General features: G+C 48.6%; 1 protein-coding gene across 1 annotated transcript in view; it reads left to right on the forward strand.

Annotated features, from left to right (window-relative positions):
- Positions 1–5,061: 5,061 nt before the first annotated feature.
- The window catches only part of LHX4 (LIM homeobox 4), a gene marked incomplete at both ends in the record, with an annotated part of 37,757 nt that continues 22,407 nt past the window's right edge, over positions 5,062–20,411 (forward strand). The window contains one exon of the mRNA XM_080908954.1: positions 5,062–5,137. Coding sequence (XP_080765080.1) covers positions 5,062–5,137 — 76 coding nt within the window. The remainder of the gene's footprint in view (positions 5,138–20,411) is intronic.

A 20,411-nucleotide genomic window follows, 5' to 3' on the forward strand; every position in this document is an offset into this window, starting at 1 on the left:
TTTGCAACAGTGGCAGAATAATTAAGGAAACAGTTTCAAAATGCAAATGATGGAAGTGCTGGGGAGGAATGGGGATGATTAGAGATGGGGTGACAGGGAGCAAGAGCCCGAGATTTTTTTCTCTCACTGGAAAAGGGGGGCTACGATTCCTAGCTTTGGAGGGTGTGCTTGCCCACTCCTCAAAACTCCGAAAATGTAAGGGTTAGAAGACACAAGACTTCCAGAGCTGAAAGAGCACCGCACTGGGAGTCAAAAGGCTGGATTTAATTTCCAGTTGGCTCTACAGCTTATTAGCTGTGTGACCTCAGGCAAACCACTTAACCTCTCTGATTCCTGATAATCATACCCAAGTCCACGCGTAATGTTGAAGATCAAATGAGATAAACCACATGGAGGACCTTTGTAAACTGCAACTGGTAGACAAATCGCAAGCTATCATCCTTCTCCTAAATTGGATTTCACCTCCCACTCCCCCGCCCCCTTGGAATTGGATCCACTGAAATGTCAGATTCGGTTCCCAGAACTGTCTAGAAAGTACTAGATTCTTTGGGTTGGCTATTGACCAACTTCTCTGACAGACCCAAGGAAAGCCACACCACCCCTGCCTGGTGCCTACCTTCTGGAAGGTTCTTGCCCAAAGATAGACTCTGAGGGTAACGGGCCTAAGGAGTGTTATTCCTAAGACATCACCTTCCACTTGCTGAGGAAAGGCAGCTGAATCAAATAGAGGCCTAAATTCTGAGTCCTACCCAGAGTTTTCTGGGCCATTCTTCATCCTGGGTCTCTGGAGGAGTTGGTCATTCTCTCTCCCTGGGCAGGACACTGCAGAGGCTGCTCAGCCCCACTTAGCCTGTCTGTCCATCCTCCAAGTACCGCTTCTTGCTCTTGGTGAGTGTGAAGGTGGAAGTACTTACCACGGGGCTCGGTACAGTTATAAACTGTCAATAAACATGGGCTGCCATCTGACAGACACTAAACGTCGGTTTAAGGAACGCTTTTAACTAATGTTTCCCTACTGGCAAATACAAAAGTGGAGGCCTCCAAAGGGAAGTGGAAGGTAATAACCCTGAGAATCAGATGCAGCTCACCCAGGGACAAATGCCCAGGGAAAGAATATTTATTGGTTGGAGTACACTATGGGTCGGTTTGGGTGGGTGATGGCATTGAGAGGCTGCGGCTCATGGGGTCAAGGGACAGATGTGACACTGGCATTCCTGACATCAGCACCAAGACAACTTCACCCTCTCCTAGTCATATTATCTCCTTCGTGGTGACTGGCCAGTACCCTGCAAAGGAGAAGCAGGTACCAGCCAGTTTATACCAGAGGGCACAAGAGCTGCAGAGGATGATCCAAAAATATTATTTATTTGTTTTTTTTTTTCATGACAGAGCTCCTCTATGTAGCCTTGGCTATCCTAGGACTCACTCTAGACCAGACTGGCCTTGAACCCAGAGGCTTGGATTAAAGACAAGTGTCACCACTGCCCAGCTTAAAGTATAATTTTAGATTATAAAGTAATTACTCATAGGCTTGAGGCTAGCCTGGGCTACATAGTGTGGACTAGGCCAGTCTAGCCTGCAAAGTGAGACAGTCACAGGTCAGGGTGGGGTCAGGTGAGGGTGGATTGGAGAATGCTGTTACATACCAGTAATCTCAGCATGTGGAAGGGGAAGAGGCAGAGGAACAGGAATTCAAGGCCAATTTTGGCTACATAGCAAGACCAAAGTACTCAGGCCACATGACATCCTCAGTGTGTGAGTAATTGCTATATTTACTGAACATTTCATTGCATTGGGAATTGTTCACTAAAATCATTGAAAGATATGACTATATAACAGAAAGTCTTGAATGTAAAAATTGCTTCATAATACATTTCTCTAATATGCTTTGAAAATAGGTTTTGAATCGTATTTTGATCTATTTCCTTCTGTTTTCCCCCTCTGTTTTTAAAAGCAATTTTATCAGTTTTTTCTGCTTTGTAAAATAATGTGAGAATATAATAAAAGCAAAATAATTTGCCTTTAAGAAGGCAAAAAGAATAAAATAAACTATCTGCTATATGAATAATCACTTTTACATTTTATTATATTTTTCTAGTTATGTTTTTTAATTCTCAAATTCATACTGTTTTATAATTTCTTTCCCAACTTTCTACTATATACCTAACACTTTCTATATTATCAGATACTCTTCTATTATTTCTAGTGACTTCATAGCATTCAATTTGCTCTCTTCTGTTGAACAGCTTTCTCCCTGAGTCTGTCTCTCTCTTCATCTTACTTTCTCCTTCCTTTCTTTTTTTGTTGTTTTTTCTTCCCCTGGAAGTCAACTCCTGTGTCTCCTGCTTTCTACAGTTGAGCATACTCTCGACCTCTATGTTATTTTCTTTTTAAAACTACAAATATCCTCTAACTTCATGTTCATAACACAACACTCTTAATCATGGTCTTTGAATACATTTCTGTATAAATGACATTAAGCTATAAAATATCTTACCCTAGGCTAAGGATATAACCTCATGGCAGAACCCATGCCTACTTGCCTAGCAGATGCAAGGCTTCAAATCCTATATCCCCAGAAGTGCAAAACAGACAAACCATTGTCAAAATGCCCTTAGAAGACATATACATTCTCACTGATTTTTCTTGTTTTCTTCACACCTAAACAAACAATGGGTATTATCATTGCTTTTCTAATTAACTAACTTTTATTTATTTATTTATTTATTTATTTATTGCTGGTTGCCACAGCCTTACTATGTTGCTAGACCTTATAATCAGTTTCAATGATTAAGAAAATACCTAGCAAATCTAATATACTTCTCCAAACCATTTTCTTTTGTTGGGTATTTAGGTAAATTTCTCCCTACAGATTATAATGCTGTAATAAACATCTTCATGCATGAATCTTTAAAAAATATTCTAGGTTCCCTTTGTGTATTAAACACTCGAAATGGAATTACATGAACTAAAAGATAGGGGGAAATTATGGTTTGGATAAATATCCTCAAATTTTTTCCAAATGGGTATTAAGAGTTTTTAAAGACACCTGCAAAGTCTGCCTGTTAGAGAATCATTTGTAAAAACCTTTACCTGCTGATACCCTATTTCCTCCCAGGTGGTCAATTAACAAACAAACGGATAAACAAAACAAAGGGGCTACACTGTTTTGTTTTCTGTGTGTTTGATTGCTAATGAAGTTAGCACTTTCAATTTGTGTAGATAGCTCACGGTAAATAGCAAGGCAGGACCTTGTTAGTGCCAGTACCTATAGAAGTCGCTGTGACCTCATTGGACACAGATCCTAAGTAGCACACACAGCCACGCCCTCCTCTTACTGCCCATTCTCCTCCATCACCAACCCTAAAACACCAGCAGTTAAAAAACAAAACAAAAACAAAAAGCAACAATCTTCTCCGCTCAGAGCCCACCCCCGCTGCCGCCGAGACGCAGGAACCCATCGGGTTGGAAAGACCCATCTGACTTGAAGTTGGCAATTAAATTAGGAATAGTAGTGTGGAGGAGGCTGGGCCCAGGGCTGACTTGGTGGGTTTCTCGCGCCTGTAGTCAGGAGGCGTTGAGTGTTTGAAAAGTGCTAGAGACTTCGTCCCAACGTTGATCTTGGCTTTGTTGCCTCCAGGAATAAACATGGGAGGATGAGTTTTCAACGGGCGCGTTTGTGTGTGTGTGTGTGATTGTATGTGTGAGTGTGTGTGTGTATGTGTGTGTAAGTGTGTGTGTCTAGTAAACACGACAGCAGCGCACGTCCTTCGCTGGCCAGCCCCGGGGGCCGGGTGCACGCCTCCGCCCAGCGCACACCGGGCCGGGGATGTTCGAAGTGCCCGCGGTGGCAGCGGGTTCCTCCGAGCGGTCTCCGGGAGCCAGAGAGGGCAGATCTGGGGGGCATGCCGTCTGGAGACCCACCTGGGAGGCCCGGCGGCGGGGGTGACGTGGGAGGAGGAGCGGACCCGGGTTGTGAGAGTTCCGACTGTGGCGGAAGGCCGAGGCGAGTGTGGGCGCGCACGGAGACCCGCGCCCCGCCACCTCTGCGCGGCCCAGGCGGCCTCCTGCACCCGGCCCCGCGGCGGCCCGCTGCGTGACTCGCGCGTTCCCGGCCGAGTACGAGCTGTCCCTGGCCCAGCCTCAGCCAGACGCGGGGGAGAGAGAGTAGGGTCTGGTTAGTACCGGCCGGAAACGAATTGGCCAGGGAAAAAAAGTGGAGGACGGATGGGATCATCCAGTTACAGAACACGCTCGGCGGGTTGGAGAGGCTCTGAACTTGGAGCGCCCACCGAGGGTCCGCGGGGTCCTGACTCACCCCGCCCCCTCCTTGATCCTAGAGGACTGATGCTGGGGACTAGCCAGGAATCCCCAAAGCCCGCAGAAACCTGCCTGGCCGGGTCCCCGCGCCCTGGGACCACCTGCTGCCGCGGCCCAGCCCGCCGCAGTATTTATAGCGGGGCGCGAGCCTGCACGGCGGGGTGGGGGAGGGGCTGCAGGACCCGCCCCCCCCGTCAGGGGGCCCCGCCCTCCGCACCTCCGACCAGACTCGGGGCTAGCGAACTACCCCCCTTCCGCCCCCAACTCTGGCCAGCCGAGGGTCTGCAGCGGGCTGCCCGGTTGGCAGCAGCGGCTGGAGGGCGGGCTTCCCTGCGGAAAGCGACGTCACGGCCACTCCTGCAGAGTGAATGAATCAAAATGCCTGGGTGACCGCGGCCTCCCAGGCAGCCGGCACGCGAAGGGTGGAGGGGGAGGGAGAGAGGAGAGGGCGGGGAAGGGAGGGGGGGGAGCCAGAGCTGCAGCAACAGCGTCTCCTCAACCCGGGATGTGCACCAGCCCCGGAGAGCGAGATCAAAGGGATTTGAAACAGCCTGAGGACTGGCGGGGGGAGGGGGCCGGCCAGCTTGTGGAGTCCTCCCGGGGAGGCGGAGGGCTCGGCTTCCTCTGTGACTTCAGCGGCCTGGTTGGTTTTATTATTATTATTTTCAAATTTCCGAATCCAGCCAGAGGGAGAGAGCGAGAGATCTCGGTAGACTGCGACTTGCTGCCTCTGGCTCCAAGATGATGCAGAGCGCGGCTGTCCCCGCGGAGGGGGCTGTCAAGGGGCTCCCGGAGATGCTCGGTGTGCCGATGCAACGTAAGACACCCTCCTTTCTCGCTGATTTAATTTGATAGCAAGGCAGCTAACAGCCTCCGCGGGTGTGGGGAGGCCGGACGCCGCTCGTGGCAGTGGCCGGGAGGGGTCGGGGTGCAGAGGCGATCACAGAGCTGGGGTACTACCAGTCAGTGTTTGAAGGGCTTGGCTCTTGGCTGTTTGGGATCGAATACGAAAGCTTCCGGGATCCTGATCTTGGCGAGCCCAAGGATAAAGAAAGTAGCATCTTTGGGCCGCGGCTTTTATGGGAACCCTGGGGAGGATGCTGTTTGGGGAGAACAGAGGTTTCAGGCTACAGGCCAGGCCCGAGGGCAAAAGTGGTCCCCCAAATGATTACCTTTCGCGGCAATGGCCAAAGCTCGCAGAACCGCTAGTGCAACTTTACCCCAGCTGGCGGGAAGTTGAAGTGCGCGTCCCGGGTCCCAGGGCTGTGCAGAAGCCCCCTGCCACACTCTTGGTTTCGACAGTCGAGCACTTGGTTGAGTCCCCAGTCGCTGCTGCCCGGGGCACCCGCCGCCGGAGTCGCCGCCGACTGACTGCTCCGGGTGAGCAAATGCACTCGCTACATTCCAGCTAGCGGAGGAATGCAGCGGCGAGAAGCTCTGTAACGAAGTTGTGGACTCGGAGTGCAGCCTTTGCTTAGGGTTGGAAGAGGGAGAGAGACTCAGACGTGTGGGCACTTTGCTAGCTTTCTCAATTTCTTCCAGAGCCTGAAATTAGTTAAGGCAGATCTTTCACCCCAGGTTTCTGGTGTGTACGGGCGTGCACACGACGCAGATATTTTTTGGGAGAGAACCTGTCTGTTTCTGACTCCTGAACAGAGAAACAGAGAGACAGAGAGAAGGAACTTGTGCAGAGACCTGAACAGGTCTTCAAGCTTAGCGCGCGCTTGCGAGCTCCAGGTTTAAGTCTGGGTCCACAAACAGCTTCATTGGGGTAGGTGCCCTGGGCACCCTAGAGAGATAAAGGATTCCCTCAGCGGGCTTGCCAAGAGACTGTACGTCCGCCTGCGACTGCTTTAGTGGTGCGGTAGGAGTTTATTGTGAGAGCTGGCTCACCCAGGGATGGACACTACCTACGATCCAGGACGCAGCAGCGCGCCCTCCTGCGCCCTGGCTCTCCATCGCAGGGGTTCTATCCGCAAATCGCACAGCAGGCTGTCCAGCCTGTGTCTTAAGCTTTATTGTAAAGTTTTTGAGAAGAAAATGGAAGAGATAGTTTCTTTCGAGCCTGTTTTGATTGTTCTTCGACTGTAGCATACAGTTTTGTATGTGTGTGTGTGTGTGTGTGTGTGTGACCTGTTGTCCAAAGTTCACTGCACCTTGGAAAATTGACTGCTAACGTATTCTGTAGGCAGTGTTAGTGATTACTTCCATCAACCCACCAAGGGGGAGAGCCTGCAGGTTCTCATCTCCGCACAAACAGAAAAGTGAACCCTTTCTAAGGAACTCAAGTTCTTAAACTACTTGTAGCTATGTGGTACGCATTACTTGTAGCTATGCCCGCACGCATGAGGGCGGTCTGTGGATGGAGAAAGGATGTGGGGGTGTGACTCCGTACTTAATGCACCTGTTTTCTAATGACGTCCTCCACAGATGTCCTGTCCGGATTCTGGACTCTCCTCTGATGGCACTTTTTTTTTTTTTTTTTTTTTTTTTTGGCATGTACAAAATTCAGATTGTCTTGATTTTTGTGTCTTTTGTTCAGAGATGTTGAATGTCAGGAGCATGCTTTGCTAAAAAGACATGGAAATCCTTCTAGCTTCATACACTTCTCTAAAGGCTGAGTCTGGGCCCATACTATAAAAAACATAAAGAAGCAAAGAAAATAACTCTGGGTAGACCGGGAGAAAAGGAGTGAGGGAGGGTGGGAGGGAAAGAGAGAGCGCACTTTCTCACCCGAGTGGTCCCCAAAGGGCAAAGCCAACCAAGAAGTGGCGTCAGCCCTTCCTTTTGTCTTTCTTGGGTTCTGTGGAAGAAAGAGAAGGTAGGTGGAAGGAGGCACCAGTCAAGACTGAAGGGTCCAGAGTTTAGGGTTCTTTCTCCTTCCCTCACAAGCAAATCTCCACCAGCTAGCTTTACACTGTGACCAGTTGGAATGGTTCCTCCTCCCAACTTACCTAAACCTTCTCCTCTTTCCTGATGGTCTAAGAACCAAGCTGGAAGAGTATGGGTACATCCCTGGGCATGGAGAAAAAAGGGAGTAACCCCCAGGGCTATGGACTTTCTCAACCCCTAGAAAAGATTTGGCAAAGAGAGACTCTTCCAAGAGAGATGGACCCTCCAGCGGACCAAGCAAGTTTGGGTTGACCCTTCCTCACAGATACTGTCTATATTTCCAATCTCAGAACCACCATGAAGAACACTTGACAATAGTGTATGAATCCCTAATCTAGGTGCCCCTGATGCCCTAGACTCTAGGGACATTTTAGGGTTTTAAATCCAGGACGGTAAGGGAAGAAGGGGAGAACTGGAAATATTACTCTGTCTGTTTGAGGACTGGCAAAAACACCAGTCCTCAGGAAGATGTCTCCACTGATGTTTGCTCCCTCCAGTATCTGCCCACACACTATAGCTCTCAAGTGCTCTGCCTCAGGTCGGTCTGAGGTAGGCTTCTCTGCACAGTGGCAACCTTTGGGCTTCACCCCTCAGAGGTCCCTGCCTGGCCTCACAGCTCAAATGGCCTGGAGCAGGATGCAGACGGAGAGAGAAGGCTGGCAGTGGTGCCCAAAGCAACCCGGTGTAGAGATGTAGGGTCCCCCTTGCTTAGGTCTCCCTTTGATCCTATTTTTTTCCCCTTGTGGCCAGTGTTTTCTAAGGAACTCCAAACCACCGGCTCCTTAAGGTGGATAGCCCTCGAGGGTGTTCCTTTGATGACACCCGCGTGGTTACTTCTAGGTTCCTTTTGAGAGAGCTCGATGTAGGTGTCTTTCTGGGGGAGGTATGGATGGGTTAGGGGCTGCAGGTGAATGAGTCCTCACAGCACCTGCTCCTTAGTCCCCATCACCAGACACTGGATACCGCCGGCCTGGCCCCTCTCCCGTAAAAGGCATTTAGGAAAGTTCAGATGCATAGGAAGGTGCAGAGAATCGTCTGCTCTTTGCCCTAGGTTTGAATCATCTTCACATGTCTTCCTTGGCATCAAGGGGAAGGGGTGGCCGAAAATTGGCGATCCGGGGATGCTGGCGGGCAAGTGGGGGAAACCGGCTGCGCGGGAAGGGAAGGGCCAGCCGGGCCGGAGTGGTAAAATCTGGAGCGGCGGTTCTGCGAGTCCTCCAAGCAGGGTTCCCCACCTGACCGGTACCCTGGGGTGGGGAACTTCTTTTCCAGATCAGAACTTCTCTCAGAAGCCTTGAGCGCTCTTCCCTCCGTTTACGTCTTGTCTCCCGGCGGCGGTGGAGGAAGATCCCACAAAAACAGAATGTAGACGTGGGAGAAAGTCAACAGATTCCGATGCGGAATTTCAGTACAGAGTGCTGCAGGTTCTCTCTCTCTCTCTCTCTCTCTCTCTCTCTCTCTCTCTCTCTCTCTCTCTCTCTCTCTCTCTCTCTCTCTGTCTCTGTCTCTGTCTCTCTCTCAAAATGAGCCTATTTTATTTCCCTGTTCAGTACGATTCTCCCCGCTAGCGCTTCAAGCCTGGGGAGTTGAGTTTTGCTTTCTCTAACTACTGGACGCTGACCAACCCTCTGCCAGACTTTTAAATAGAAGACAAGGTGAAGAGGCCCCACTGACAGCAATTCTTAGGACAATGGGTGGTCTAGAGCGTGAAGGGGCGAGCTGGCTCTGGCAGCCCCTTTTTGGATGGCATTGAGGGCGGAGGGAAATTTGGGAAGCCGTGCGGGCCCCTTCTGCCCCGGCTGTAGATTTAACGATTAATCCTCATCACGGACGCAGCGGTGTAGAGAGGGTGGAGTGGGCGAAGGGCAAAGGTCTGCGCGCAGCAGTTCCTCAACGTCCGGGGAAGCTGTGGAGTCGGGAGTGAGGCGGGGAATCCGGCTCTAATTTGGTGCCGGGTACTCTTGGCTGCAGCGCGGTTAGACGGGAGTGGCTTGTTTGCGTCTGGGAGCGTGACCCGTGTGACCTCTCTCTGCCCCGCGGGCACCGTAGGCCTGGGTGGCCTTGGCGACAGTACAGGATTCCCTTTCCGGGGCTCTTGCAGGCGGCGTGTGCTCCTGCAAGCGTGTGCTCCACTTGTGCCCTGGGTTTGGGGGGACAGTCGCCGATGTAGGCAGATGCCACCGCGATTGTCCTTCCGGACTTTGCGCGCACTGCGTCCGGGACAGTTGATTGCTGGCTTGTGGGACAAGGGCCAGAGTGCTTGCGGCCACTGCTCCTAGTTGGCACTTGGCCCCTTTTCTGTACCCAACGCTCCGCTCGCGCTTCCTCTTCTGGGTTCCTTCTCGGACCCCCGAGGTCTGATCTAACTGCGGTGGCCGAGCCTAGGACGCGTTTCTTGTTTTTGAGCGTCGGCCAGGACTGTCTCCGTGAGGGGAGGAGCGGCAGGTGCCCGTGAGTCAGAGCGCAGGGTGCCAAAGAAGCCCCGCTGCGACCTCCTGGGCGGCCCGTGCCCAACTCTGGAAAAGACCGAAGTGAAGTGTGGCGCCAGCCCGGAGCTCCGGCAGGACACCGCGGTCCTCGGGAAACGTCGCAGTTCTTCTGCAAGCCTCTGCTTCCTCCCCCCAGCAAGGGGGCGGCCAGTAGTAGGGTCGCACTGCCCGCTCTTTGCTCTTTTCGCGGGGTTCGAGTCTTGGCTGCCTCGCTGAGGACTTGGAGAGGGCAGGAACCCCGCAGTCTTGATGGAAAAGAATTCAAAGTCTCTCGGTGGACAGAAGGTGATATTCCGCCCGGGTGGCCGACCGGCTGGTAACCCCTTGACACGCACGTTTTCAGAAGGCGACACCTGACTTAGGACCAGGCACATCCCGCGTCACTTCAGGATCCGTTTTCCTAAGGACCGAACTTTAACAACAACCAATAACAACAAAAATTAAGGTTACATTTATACAACAAAGGCAACGAGCTTTTAAAGAGATCCGAAGGTGCAGCTAATGACAACGAATTATTAGGAAAGAAGTCGTAGGATAAAACTGCAGGAAGTTAGGGGAGGGCTGGCGACCGAGCGCCTGGACAACCTCCACTCTGACAAAGGAGGTTAAGGGAAGAATGTGGGCTGAATACGGTGGGGATTAGGGAGCCGGGAGCCCTCCAGATGTCGTAGAGCCCCACAATCTGACTGCAAATTCCAGAATGACCTTAAGCCTGAGTCTTTTCTGCAGGTGAAGCGGGAACCAGGAGAGGTGGGACCCTCACAAAGCAGTCTCTTCGTTGCGTAGACAAAAACATGGGCGACCACAGTGTTTGAACAGTGACCCGATGACCCTTCTGACCAGGTGTAGACAGCCTCAAGTCCTAAATATTTGCATTGTCCCAATGTCCCATTTGCTTCGGATTTTAGTGTGCTTTCGCTCCACACTACAGTCAATTAGCGACTACTTACCACCCGCATTAGCAGGCGAGCTGGACAGCGGGAGAGCAGCGCCCAGTACTGCGGAGGAGGCCAGGAGCAAGGGCAGCCGCTTGCAGTCCTGCAGGAGTGGACAATTAATTAACTGGGATTAAGGGTACTTTCTGTTGTTTTTTGAAAAATGTCCTTTGAGACCGGTTTCGGGGGGCCGACATGGTGACTGTTTGTGGGTTTCTCTAGCTGGGAAATGCGACTGCCCTTCTAATTGAAGAGGTGGGGGAGGGTGGAAGGATTGGATGAAGGGACCTTGTGTGTTTCTTACAATTTATCAAGAATAGAGCTGAGAAGCTGATTGGTGAGGAAGGAGTGTGAGATGTTGGGAAACCCAAGGTTAGAGAGACTGAAGCTTCGGTTAGTTCTGGCGGCGCGTGGTGCATCTGCATTCATTTTGGGGATGGCTTGATGGGGGACCAATTTATCTTGGCAGTGATTTTCTGCCTTTCCTTCCGTCCTGGAATTAGTATTAGCAACACCCATAATACAGATATGTGCAGACAGGGTCCACCCTGGCTTGGTGGCTTGAAAGTTCTTTCTTTTAGTTACTCTCCTCCCCAGATCTCTTCTTCCACCCCTTCTATTCTCAGCCAAATTGTTGCAGGAATGTGGGGTTGAGCTGAAATTCAGGGCACAGGGAGCTTCTTAGAGGTGGTGTACCAGCAACCTTTTAGGGTGGCAGCAACCTTTTAGGGTGGCAGGACGCGTCTCCTGTTGGGGATTGACAGCACAAGGTACCAGGTGTAGGTAAGATGCTGCCCAGACGCTGGCTCCTACTGCTGTCTGTGGCAGGGAGAAAAATCAGCCGAAAACAGGTATGGTTGGTGAGCTTCACTGTTTTTTTTTTTTTTAACCTTGGGTTTTATAGGGGTCCCTCATCAAAATGGAGCATCTGTCAACCACTCTGAGGCAGTTGTTGGTAGGTTGGCCTTAACTGGCAAAACTGAAATTGTGTCTCCCTTGCAAATTGTACTTGGTTAGCTGTGTTAGGGACAGCCTGGATGGCAATCCTGCGAGGGGAAGTCTTCCTTCTGCTACTATTTTCTTATGCTTTTTGTTAAAACAAAACAAACAAACAAACAAACAAAACCAGATCCCCATTATCTTCTCTCTGTCAAGCTGGGTCTAGCCACGGATGTTTTACTGCAGTACCTCACCCCCAGATGTCCTAAAATTATAATTTGCTTTAATTATAATGTTGGGGGGTTCTGGAGGATAGACAAATGGAACAAAACTTCGCAGCCAAATTAATTGGAAGTTCCTTCTTATGAGAGAGAGGTTGCCAGACATATGGGATATTGCTACAGAATGTGACATTGGAAAAATACTGCGTGGAGATTTAGGAACGATTAGATGGAAAGAGCATACAGATAGGGACGTGTCTACAGCGTCTCCCAGACAGCCTTGGATTAGTTTAGTACATTTTCCTGTTTTATTTACAGTCACCAGAATATTTTATATACCAGTGAAGACTACTAATTCCATGACAGTCTCTCTTCTGGAAGATTATCTTTTCTTTGCAGATACATATGACATTTGTGTGCTATTTTGCTGCTGGACTCATATTAAAATAGTATCAAAATTACAGCTTTGAAATGGTGACATTGAACTGATCTCTAGAGCTATTTTACTCCACTCTTTTATTAAAGAGCTATGTTGCTTGTTTTTTTGTTTGTTTGTTTGTTTTGTTTTGTTTTTTGGTTTTTTTTCCCGGAATTGTCTAGGTGGAGACAGAACAAAGGAGGTTTTCGGACAGACCCCAGACTGTCAAGTGAACAAATGAGTTCTGTTGGGAAGGAGAATGAGAAAGAAATGTAGGGAACTGAAGGGAAGGACACTGTCACAGCTCACACCAGCATTACCTGGCTAGGAGTCAGTAAGACCTCCCTTGAAACAAACTAGGGGAAATTAAGACATTAGATAATTAGACACTTGCAGATGAACATGTTTTAAGCATGTAGAGAATATGATTAGTTTAAATGTGATGCAAATTTTGAAATTGGGATTTTTATCCTAACATCTTTTGTGGCTTGGCTTCTGTCTCTGTGTAAACCACCTCAAAATATCACGATGTTCAGTGCATCTTTTCTCCTTGTTTTTAAATGATTAATATAACTCTGTGCTCTTAGCCATGCTGGTTTTTTAGATGATTTCTACTAGGTTATGAAAGTCACTTATGATTTTATGACTATTTTGGAAAGTTATACTAGTATCTCTTGAAAACACACTAGAATAAATACAGATGTTAAGAAGTAACTACAAATTGCCCAATAAAAATGAACTAAATTTCTTCAGTAACACAGAGTCAGAGAACTCTGGGGGAATGCCACAGGCGTCTAGACATAATTTGTCTCATATGACTGAATCCAGGACTTAGGCTTTCTAGTTGGAAGTTGCTGGATGAACCAGCTCTCCCATTCCATAGGGCTCAGCTCTTCCATTCCATAGGGCTCAGCTCTCCCATTCCATAGGGCTCAGCTCTCCCATTCCATGGGTCTCAGCTCTCCCATTCCATAGGGCTCAGCTCTCCCATTCCATAGGGCTCAGCTCTCCCATTCCATAGGGCTCAGTGGTCAGCCAGCTTAAGAAAGAGCAAGTGATCAGAAAGTAAGATTCTGTTGCCAGCAGTAATGGTGGAGGTTTGCATTGGAAAGTTTATTTTTGAAACAATTCCCTGGGCTCAAGACTATAATTTAATTTCAATATAGCCTTCTCTCTGACCTGCCACTTAGAAGATTCTGTTTCAGAATGGGGGGGGGGTTAGGGGAGTTAGGGTGCTATCCTTTGGTAAGTCATATCTTAGTTCGTGGGAACGCTTTAGAACTAACTGGTCATCCCCAGGCCAAACCAATGAGCTTCCACGTGTTATCTTCCCAAGCCCAAAATTTTAAAAAGGCTCCCTGCTTTGTTATTGGGGAAGATCTCTGACATTGTTTTCTTCTTCTATAGAAGGCAAAAATGGAAATGTTTGAGGAAAGTGTGCCTGTGATATTTTAGTTGTATATGAGATTCCCTCATGCCCATTTAAAAAGTCGGTAAAGAAACTTAATTTTTAAAATTGCGGATTTTTTTTTGAAACTTACATTAACCAACGACTTATTTAGTTAAGTCACCTGTAAGAGAAATGAGGGGGAAAGGCTCAGAGAGCGGTGTTTTGGTGATATCCAGTGGAAGCCATGACCTTCAGTCAGCCCCAGAAATTGTCCTGTAGACAAAGAAGGTCCTGCACCCCTTCAGCCCCCAAGTCTGTGCCTTGTGCTCACAGCCTTATAGTGGTCTTCTTCAAGTGGTGTCTTCAAATGTGGCTCTGAAGGAATTTGACAGTGCTCAGCAGTCACCAGAGTCACAGTGGTGGGGTGGCTGGGGTCACACCTTAAGGAAGCAAGAACATGGCCAAGCAGAATGGGAGGAGTATTGTGGGGTCTACAGGCAAGGGGCCATGCAGGCATCTTCCACATAGCCCTTTCTTGAAAGCAGCTAGAAGAAATCTCATTCTGAGCACCAGACTTCGAAGCTCTATTGTGGAAAACTGAGCTATATCCATCCAAAAGGCAGTTTAAAGGCTGCAAGTTCAGATTTTGCAAAGGGTTACTCTGGCATCAGAGCATGGCCAAATGAATGTTACTCCTGTTGGTATAAACTAACGTGCTTTAAAAACATTAGAGTCATGCATCAGCACTGTGATTTCACTGGAAAGATTCATTTACCCGGGAAGGTGCACTTTTAAAAGGACATTTTAGAAGGCACTGCTGGGTGTCTGGTTTCTCCTTTGTGATTTTTTCCTCCTACCGTGTTGACCTTCTGTGACCAAAGAGATAGAAAACACCATTTTTCAAAGAATTAAAATCGATCATGTAAACACATACCCTCTGAAATGTTTGCTGGTTCCTCTGGTTCCTTAAAAGCAGTTTCTTGAAAGTGAAAAACAAAAAGAAACCCCACACAGGTGAGGAGTGACAGTGACCTGCTCCTTAGCTGTCTCCAAAGGGCATGGCTGACTTGATGTGCCAGGGATCTTCCCAGGCTTCGTTTCCCAGCTCCCCAAAACTGCCCATGGACGAGCCCACTTTCTGTTGGGTCCCTGTGAAAACTAAGCCTCTCCTGGTTCTCCTGCAAATAGTTCAGGAGCTTTGAGGGAGGGAAACCTTGTGGGTCTTGCAGGCTCCTGGTGAAGAAATAGATTATGGTTCCAGGGGAAATTCTATAATCTTTTGGACATTTCAACATTCCCTAAGAACAATGCTTGAAGCCTCCTGCTCATCAGAACCTGTTCCATTTTCACCTGCAAATGCAAATGACCTTGTCCTAAGGAGGAATCTGCTAGAGTTCTTTTTCCCAAAGAAATGAAAGTCTTTGATTACATTGTCTTCCAACTGTCAGGGACTGGAGGAGTTTTGAGTGTATCAGTGAAACAAGGTATCCTGGGGAAAATGGTGAAATGTGAAGTAGGGTTTGTTTGGTTTGGTTTTCTCTTCTCCCTGACAGTGCCTGAGGTTGAACTTAGAGGCTTGCTCCAGCCAGACAAGTGCTCTGCTACAGCTCCAGTCCTGACCCAATCTTCATGCACCTCAAATACATAAACTCACCTTGTTGGTGACCAGCTGTGAACCAAGCAGAAGGGAACTAATGACTGGTAATGAAATTGCAGAGCTCCTTACTCAGCTCATGTGATCTCAGTCTGGCAGTTGCAGACGGTGCTAGCACTCCCATTTTAGACATAAGAAAACTGAGGTTCGAAGAAGTTTAGTAATTTACTCCTACCTGGGATCTGCATATGGGTCTGTCTCTAGTCTCTAAGCAACAGGGCAGACCTCGGGGGTTTACAGGTCCAAACTTAGACAGCTCTGAATGCTTGCAAATCACACAGGAGTTTTGATCTTTCCTTCCCTCCCTTCTTCCCTCTCTTCCTCCCTCCCTCCTTTCTCCTCTCTCTGTCTCTGTCTCTGTCTCTGTCTCTGTCTCTCTCTCTCTCTTTCTGTGTGTGTGTGTGTGTGTGTGTGTGTGTCCTGCTCTTCCTCCCTTCCCCCCCCCCAAAGAAGAGGAAAGGAGAAATGTTCCTATTCCCCTCCGGGTGGGTTTCTGTGGCACTCTCAGGCCGTTCTAGGCTGGACAGCTCCCTCAGTCAATATCAGGCTTTCTCTCCCCAAGCTTGACTGCAGACTTGGCTCTTTGCCAAAAAACATAGGCCTTGGCCTATGGATATGTGCAAGTCTGTGTGCAAAACAAATGACTTGTTTGCACCTATGCATGTGTGCACATGTGTGGCTCTTTAAGTATTTGTGAGTATGTCTGTGGGTGTGCGTGCATACTAAGTGTGTGCACTCTTTGGCTAGTGGCTCATCAATCTTCTAGTAACTGCAAAACAGCAGTTTCAAAAGAATCTCTCTCTGCCTTCATTTACCCTCTATAAAATGACAGAATCGAGCTAAATGAAGCGTGTGTGTGTGTGTGTGTGTGTGTGTGTCTCAGGGTGTATCTTTGTTTATCTGTGACTGTGTTTCTCAGTGTATACGTGCACATCTCTGTTTATTGAGTCCCTGTATGTGGCTATATGTGAGGAGGTCTGCATGGATAATTAGCATGCAGCTGGGCCTAACTTCATACCTGAACATTCTGCAGGACATTGGAAGCTCTGGTGTGTAGTGTTCAGAATCACCGTTTCCTTCCTTGGCTATCCCAGAGTCTCAGCTGTCTTTCCAAGCCTGGGTTTCCTGTCTGCACAGCATTCACAGAGAAGATCACCACACTTAATGTGCAGCTAGGATCAAAGCTTCCACTTCAAATGAAATGGCTCCTCTTAATGGGAATTGAATTTACAGATTAGTGTCTGTTTTTAGTGACTCCAAAGATCTTTCTAAATTCCAGTCTCCAAAGAGGACTTGGTGATGTTACTAAATACTGCCAGAAGTTGAGCTTCCTGGTGAGCTGGAAAGTCTCATGCCTCTAAAAAGGTGTGGTTATAGCTTTATTCTTGGTGGGAAAGTTATGACTTCTGTCCTGGTTAGGCTCTCCAAACCATAAACATACAATAAAGATAGCAATAACAAGTCATTATACTAAAAGAAGTATGGTAACTGTTTGAAAACTTTCCAGATAATTTTCTTTTTTTTACTAGTGAAATGGAGGTTGTGTATTTTAGAATGTGGGGTCTGAGTTCATAGGTCAGCACCTTCTGAGGGGAAGAAATGGGTCTGAAGTTAATAGGTGCCATCAAGAAGCCAGCACCTTCCAGCTGAAGTTCTCTCATGGACAGGGTCTTCCTGCTCCTGGCCCTTCCCTGAGCATTAGGCATCCATCCATGACACAAATCCTAAATTTTCATCTCAGAAATTTGCATTTGCTCAAATGTTAGGTAGTGAAAGAGTCGGCCTGTTTCCTATCTGGAAAGGCAAGGCGGTGGTCAGTCCCCTTCAGCACTGTCCTGGGTTAACCTGTTTTAAAGGGGCTATCCCCTTCACAGCAGGCTCTGGGGACACTGCTGACCGAACTTATAATACACCTTAATACACTGGCTACAGCTCACAGCAGGCCCTCTATACCTGGCTTTATTATTCTCCCTGGGCTTTGCAACTGTTTCTAACTTATTTTTACTTTAAAATCTCCCCTTTTCTGTGTCTCTGTCTTTTCTCTCAGTGGATAGTAGAATATCTTTGGAAGATTTTGTTTGCTTGTTTTTTTAACATAAAACGTGTCTTTATACTTTACATTTGTGTCAAACCTAAGGGTCTAGTTTGGTCCCCAGATATCCTCTGGACACCCGTAGTTGGATGTCCCAGCCTGGTCAGCTGTGATGTCTCCTAGCTGCAGACTGGATCTCCAGTTAGCCTTCAGTGCTCACGGTGCGCTCTGCGCTCCCGCCCCGGCGCTGCTCCCTGCATACATTAGCCCTAATGTATTCTCTCTCGAATACCCATCATATTAAGTCTCTCGCTAGGTACCTTGCTCGAAATAAATTTTATGGCTATACATCCTCTCCCTCATCACATGCATTTGTAGCTTGGAGGAGAAATACAGTCGTATCAAAGCAGTCGCACCGAGTAGACTAAACAATTGGGTAGGTTTAGGCTGTGGTCTGGGAGTCAAGGGGGGGACGCGGTTGCATAGTCCAATTCCTCTGCTCAGAATCCAGAACTTCTTTGCTCGGTCCCACAAAGAAGTCCTTTGTGAGCCTTCGGGACCAGAACCGAGGCGGTAACCAACTGTGTTCTCCTGTGGGGGTGGAGCTTGGGGAGGGTGATGCCCAGCGGTGGCAGGTGGCTGGGGCAGTTCTCCTGTGGGGGTGGGGCTGGGGGAGGGTGATGCCCAGCGGTGGCAGGTGGCTGGGGCAGTTCTCCTGTGGGGGTGGGGCTGGGGGAGGGTGATGCCCAGCGGTGGCAGGTGGCTGGGGCAGGCAGGCGATGTTCATGCTTATGCCCCGCAGTCAAGTGACCAAGGTGCTGTACCGTGACCCGCCCCTTAGGATCCTTGTTCAGCTTCTTCCCCTCTGCATCTTTTGTTTTTGATCCACTTCTTTGAGCTGGAAGGCTTCTGAGCTGTCTTTCCCTGACTGATGTGGGAGTAGGCATCCCTGCTAACCTCCAACTTAACCCGCCCCTTCAGGAGCAATGGAGGAGCCACTGTCCCTTGCTGGAGGCTGGGCTTGACCTAGCTGTCCATGGCCGGGCTGTGTTTACATGCAGTCTCTCCTGGTCTTTCCCAACAGCACCGCTGCCCTGCACCCCTGCCTCGGGTGGCCCCAGATAGCGACCACAGGAATGGCTGGTATGCCCCAAGTTTTCTCTGACTTGGCCCAGGATCTGCACGTAAGGGCAGTGAGGTGTATGAGAGAAATGCCTATCAAGATCCAGAGAGGTGAAGCCCATAAACAGGCTGGCAATGCTTTCCACCTTGAGATCTGCTCACCCATCTTGTAACCACAGAGAACCCTGATGAAAGAAGGCTGAGCATCCTGCCCTGCCCCGACTTTCCCCACCTGTCCATTCCTTCTGCTCGGCAATATCACCCCAGTTTTCCAAGTGAGGAGCTGAGGCAGAGTGGTCATCTGTCCAAGGTGACAAACGCAGTCTGGGACTAGACTGTACACTTTACCATCTCTCTTAAGTTGCTGTCATGAGCCATCAGAACGCCTCCATAAGTATTTTACTTACCAGTTTGAGACAAGGTCTTGCCTAACCTGCTTTAAAACCTCTTAATCTTTCTTCTTACGCTGCCCAAGTGCTAGGATAACAGGTGTGTGCCACATTCCTGGATTGGGGAAAACATCTGTGACGTAGAAAGGAAGAAAAAATAATCCTAGAGTGCACACTGATAATTAGCACGTGTCCAGCCTGCACGCTTCTACCTCAGTGTAGGAGTCAGGGGGTCAGGTGCTGACCAGCAGATCTGATTTTTCAAGTGAATTCTGGTGGTTCTTAGGCTCTAGAAGGGACAGGAGAGGTGGGGGGCTTAACTGGCTCCAAGGTGGCCAGTTGGGTGTTACCGGGCTATTGATGATGTTTAGCAAATATCCCAAGTTCAAACAAGTGTCTTGAGAGTTAAGAAAGCTTTCGCCGAACATGGATGTTTTCAAGACATTTTTTTGTTAGCACACATTGATTGTACATAATAATGAGTTCCCTTGTGAGGTTCTCGTACGTGTTTATGATCACATTCGTTTGCCCCATACTCTCTCTAGTTCCCTGTCCCCACATCTCCCAACCTTTCACACACAACCTTCCATCCCATCCCACCCCATTCCATCCCATCCCATTCTTTTCCTCTTTTCTTTCTTTCCTTCTGACAGGATTGGGTGGAATCCAGACTGGGGGCTGGGATCACATTTTCTATGCAACCCAGGCTGTCCTTGAACTCCTGACCCTTCTGCCTCCATCTGCCAACAGCTGAAATTAAAGGTACACCTAGCCCACTTCTGCTTTGAGATGAATTCTTACTAATTAATTGGTTTTATGTGTATGAGTGTTTTGTCGGATGCATGCCTGTGCACCATGCGCCTGGCTGTTCCCTGCAGTTGCCAGAAGAGGCTATTAGATCTTTTGAAACTGGAGTTAGGATGGTTGTGAGCCACCACAGTCTGGAAACATAACTCCACCTACTGTGAGCCTTTAATGTCTGAGCCTTAATCCAGCCCCATCTTTAAAATAAAAAATTCGAATCTGCTCTGATCTAATTTCCATATTTATAAATGAATAAAAATTCTTGTGTAAATATACCCCCTCCTTGTCTTGAGAGAGAGTCTGACTACTGCTGCTGCCTCTTGGGTGGTGGAATTAAAGGTACATACCACCACGTTCTGTTCCATTTTCTTTTATCTTTTAGATTTACTTTCTATACATGTGCATGTGTCTTTGTGTGTATGTTACATGTGTGCAGGTGCCCACAGAGGCCAGAAGAGGGCATCAGATCTCCTAAAGCTGTAGTTATGGTGGTTTGAGAGCCTGCTGATGGGTAGGTACTGGGAATCAAACTTAGGTCCTCTGGAGGACTGGGAAGTGCTCAGCCAAGTCTCCAGTACCACACCCTACTTTCTTTATCCATTCACCTGCTGATGGACACCCAGGCCAATCCCACAATGCCACTGTGGTGAAGAGTGTCCCCATGGGTGTGCCGTCTGCCATCCCTTAGGATATGTATTCAGCAGTGGTACCAGGCAGCATATGCCAGGTCCATGGGATTTTCCATAGCGGCTGCATTAGTTTATATTCCCTTCAACAATAAATGAGGTTCTTCTTCTACCCACATC

Source organism: Micromys minutus, assembly GCF_963924665.1.
Source record: "Micromys minutus genome assembly, chromosome: 1".
Taxonomy (NCBI): domain Eukaryota; kingdom Metazoa; phylum Chordata; class Mammalia; order Rodentia; family Muridae; genus Micromys; species Micromys minutus.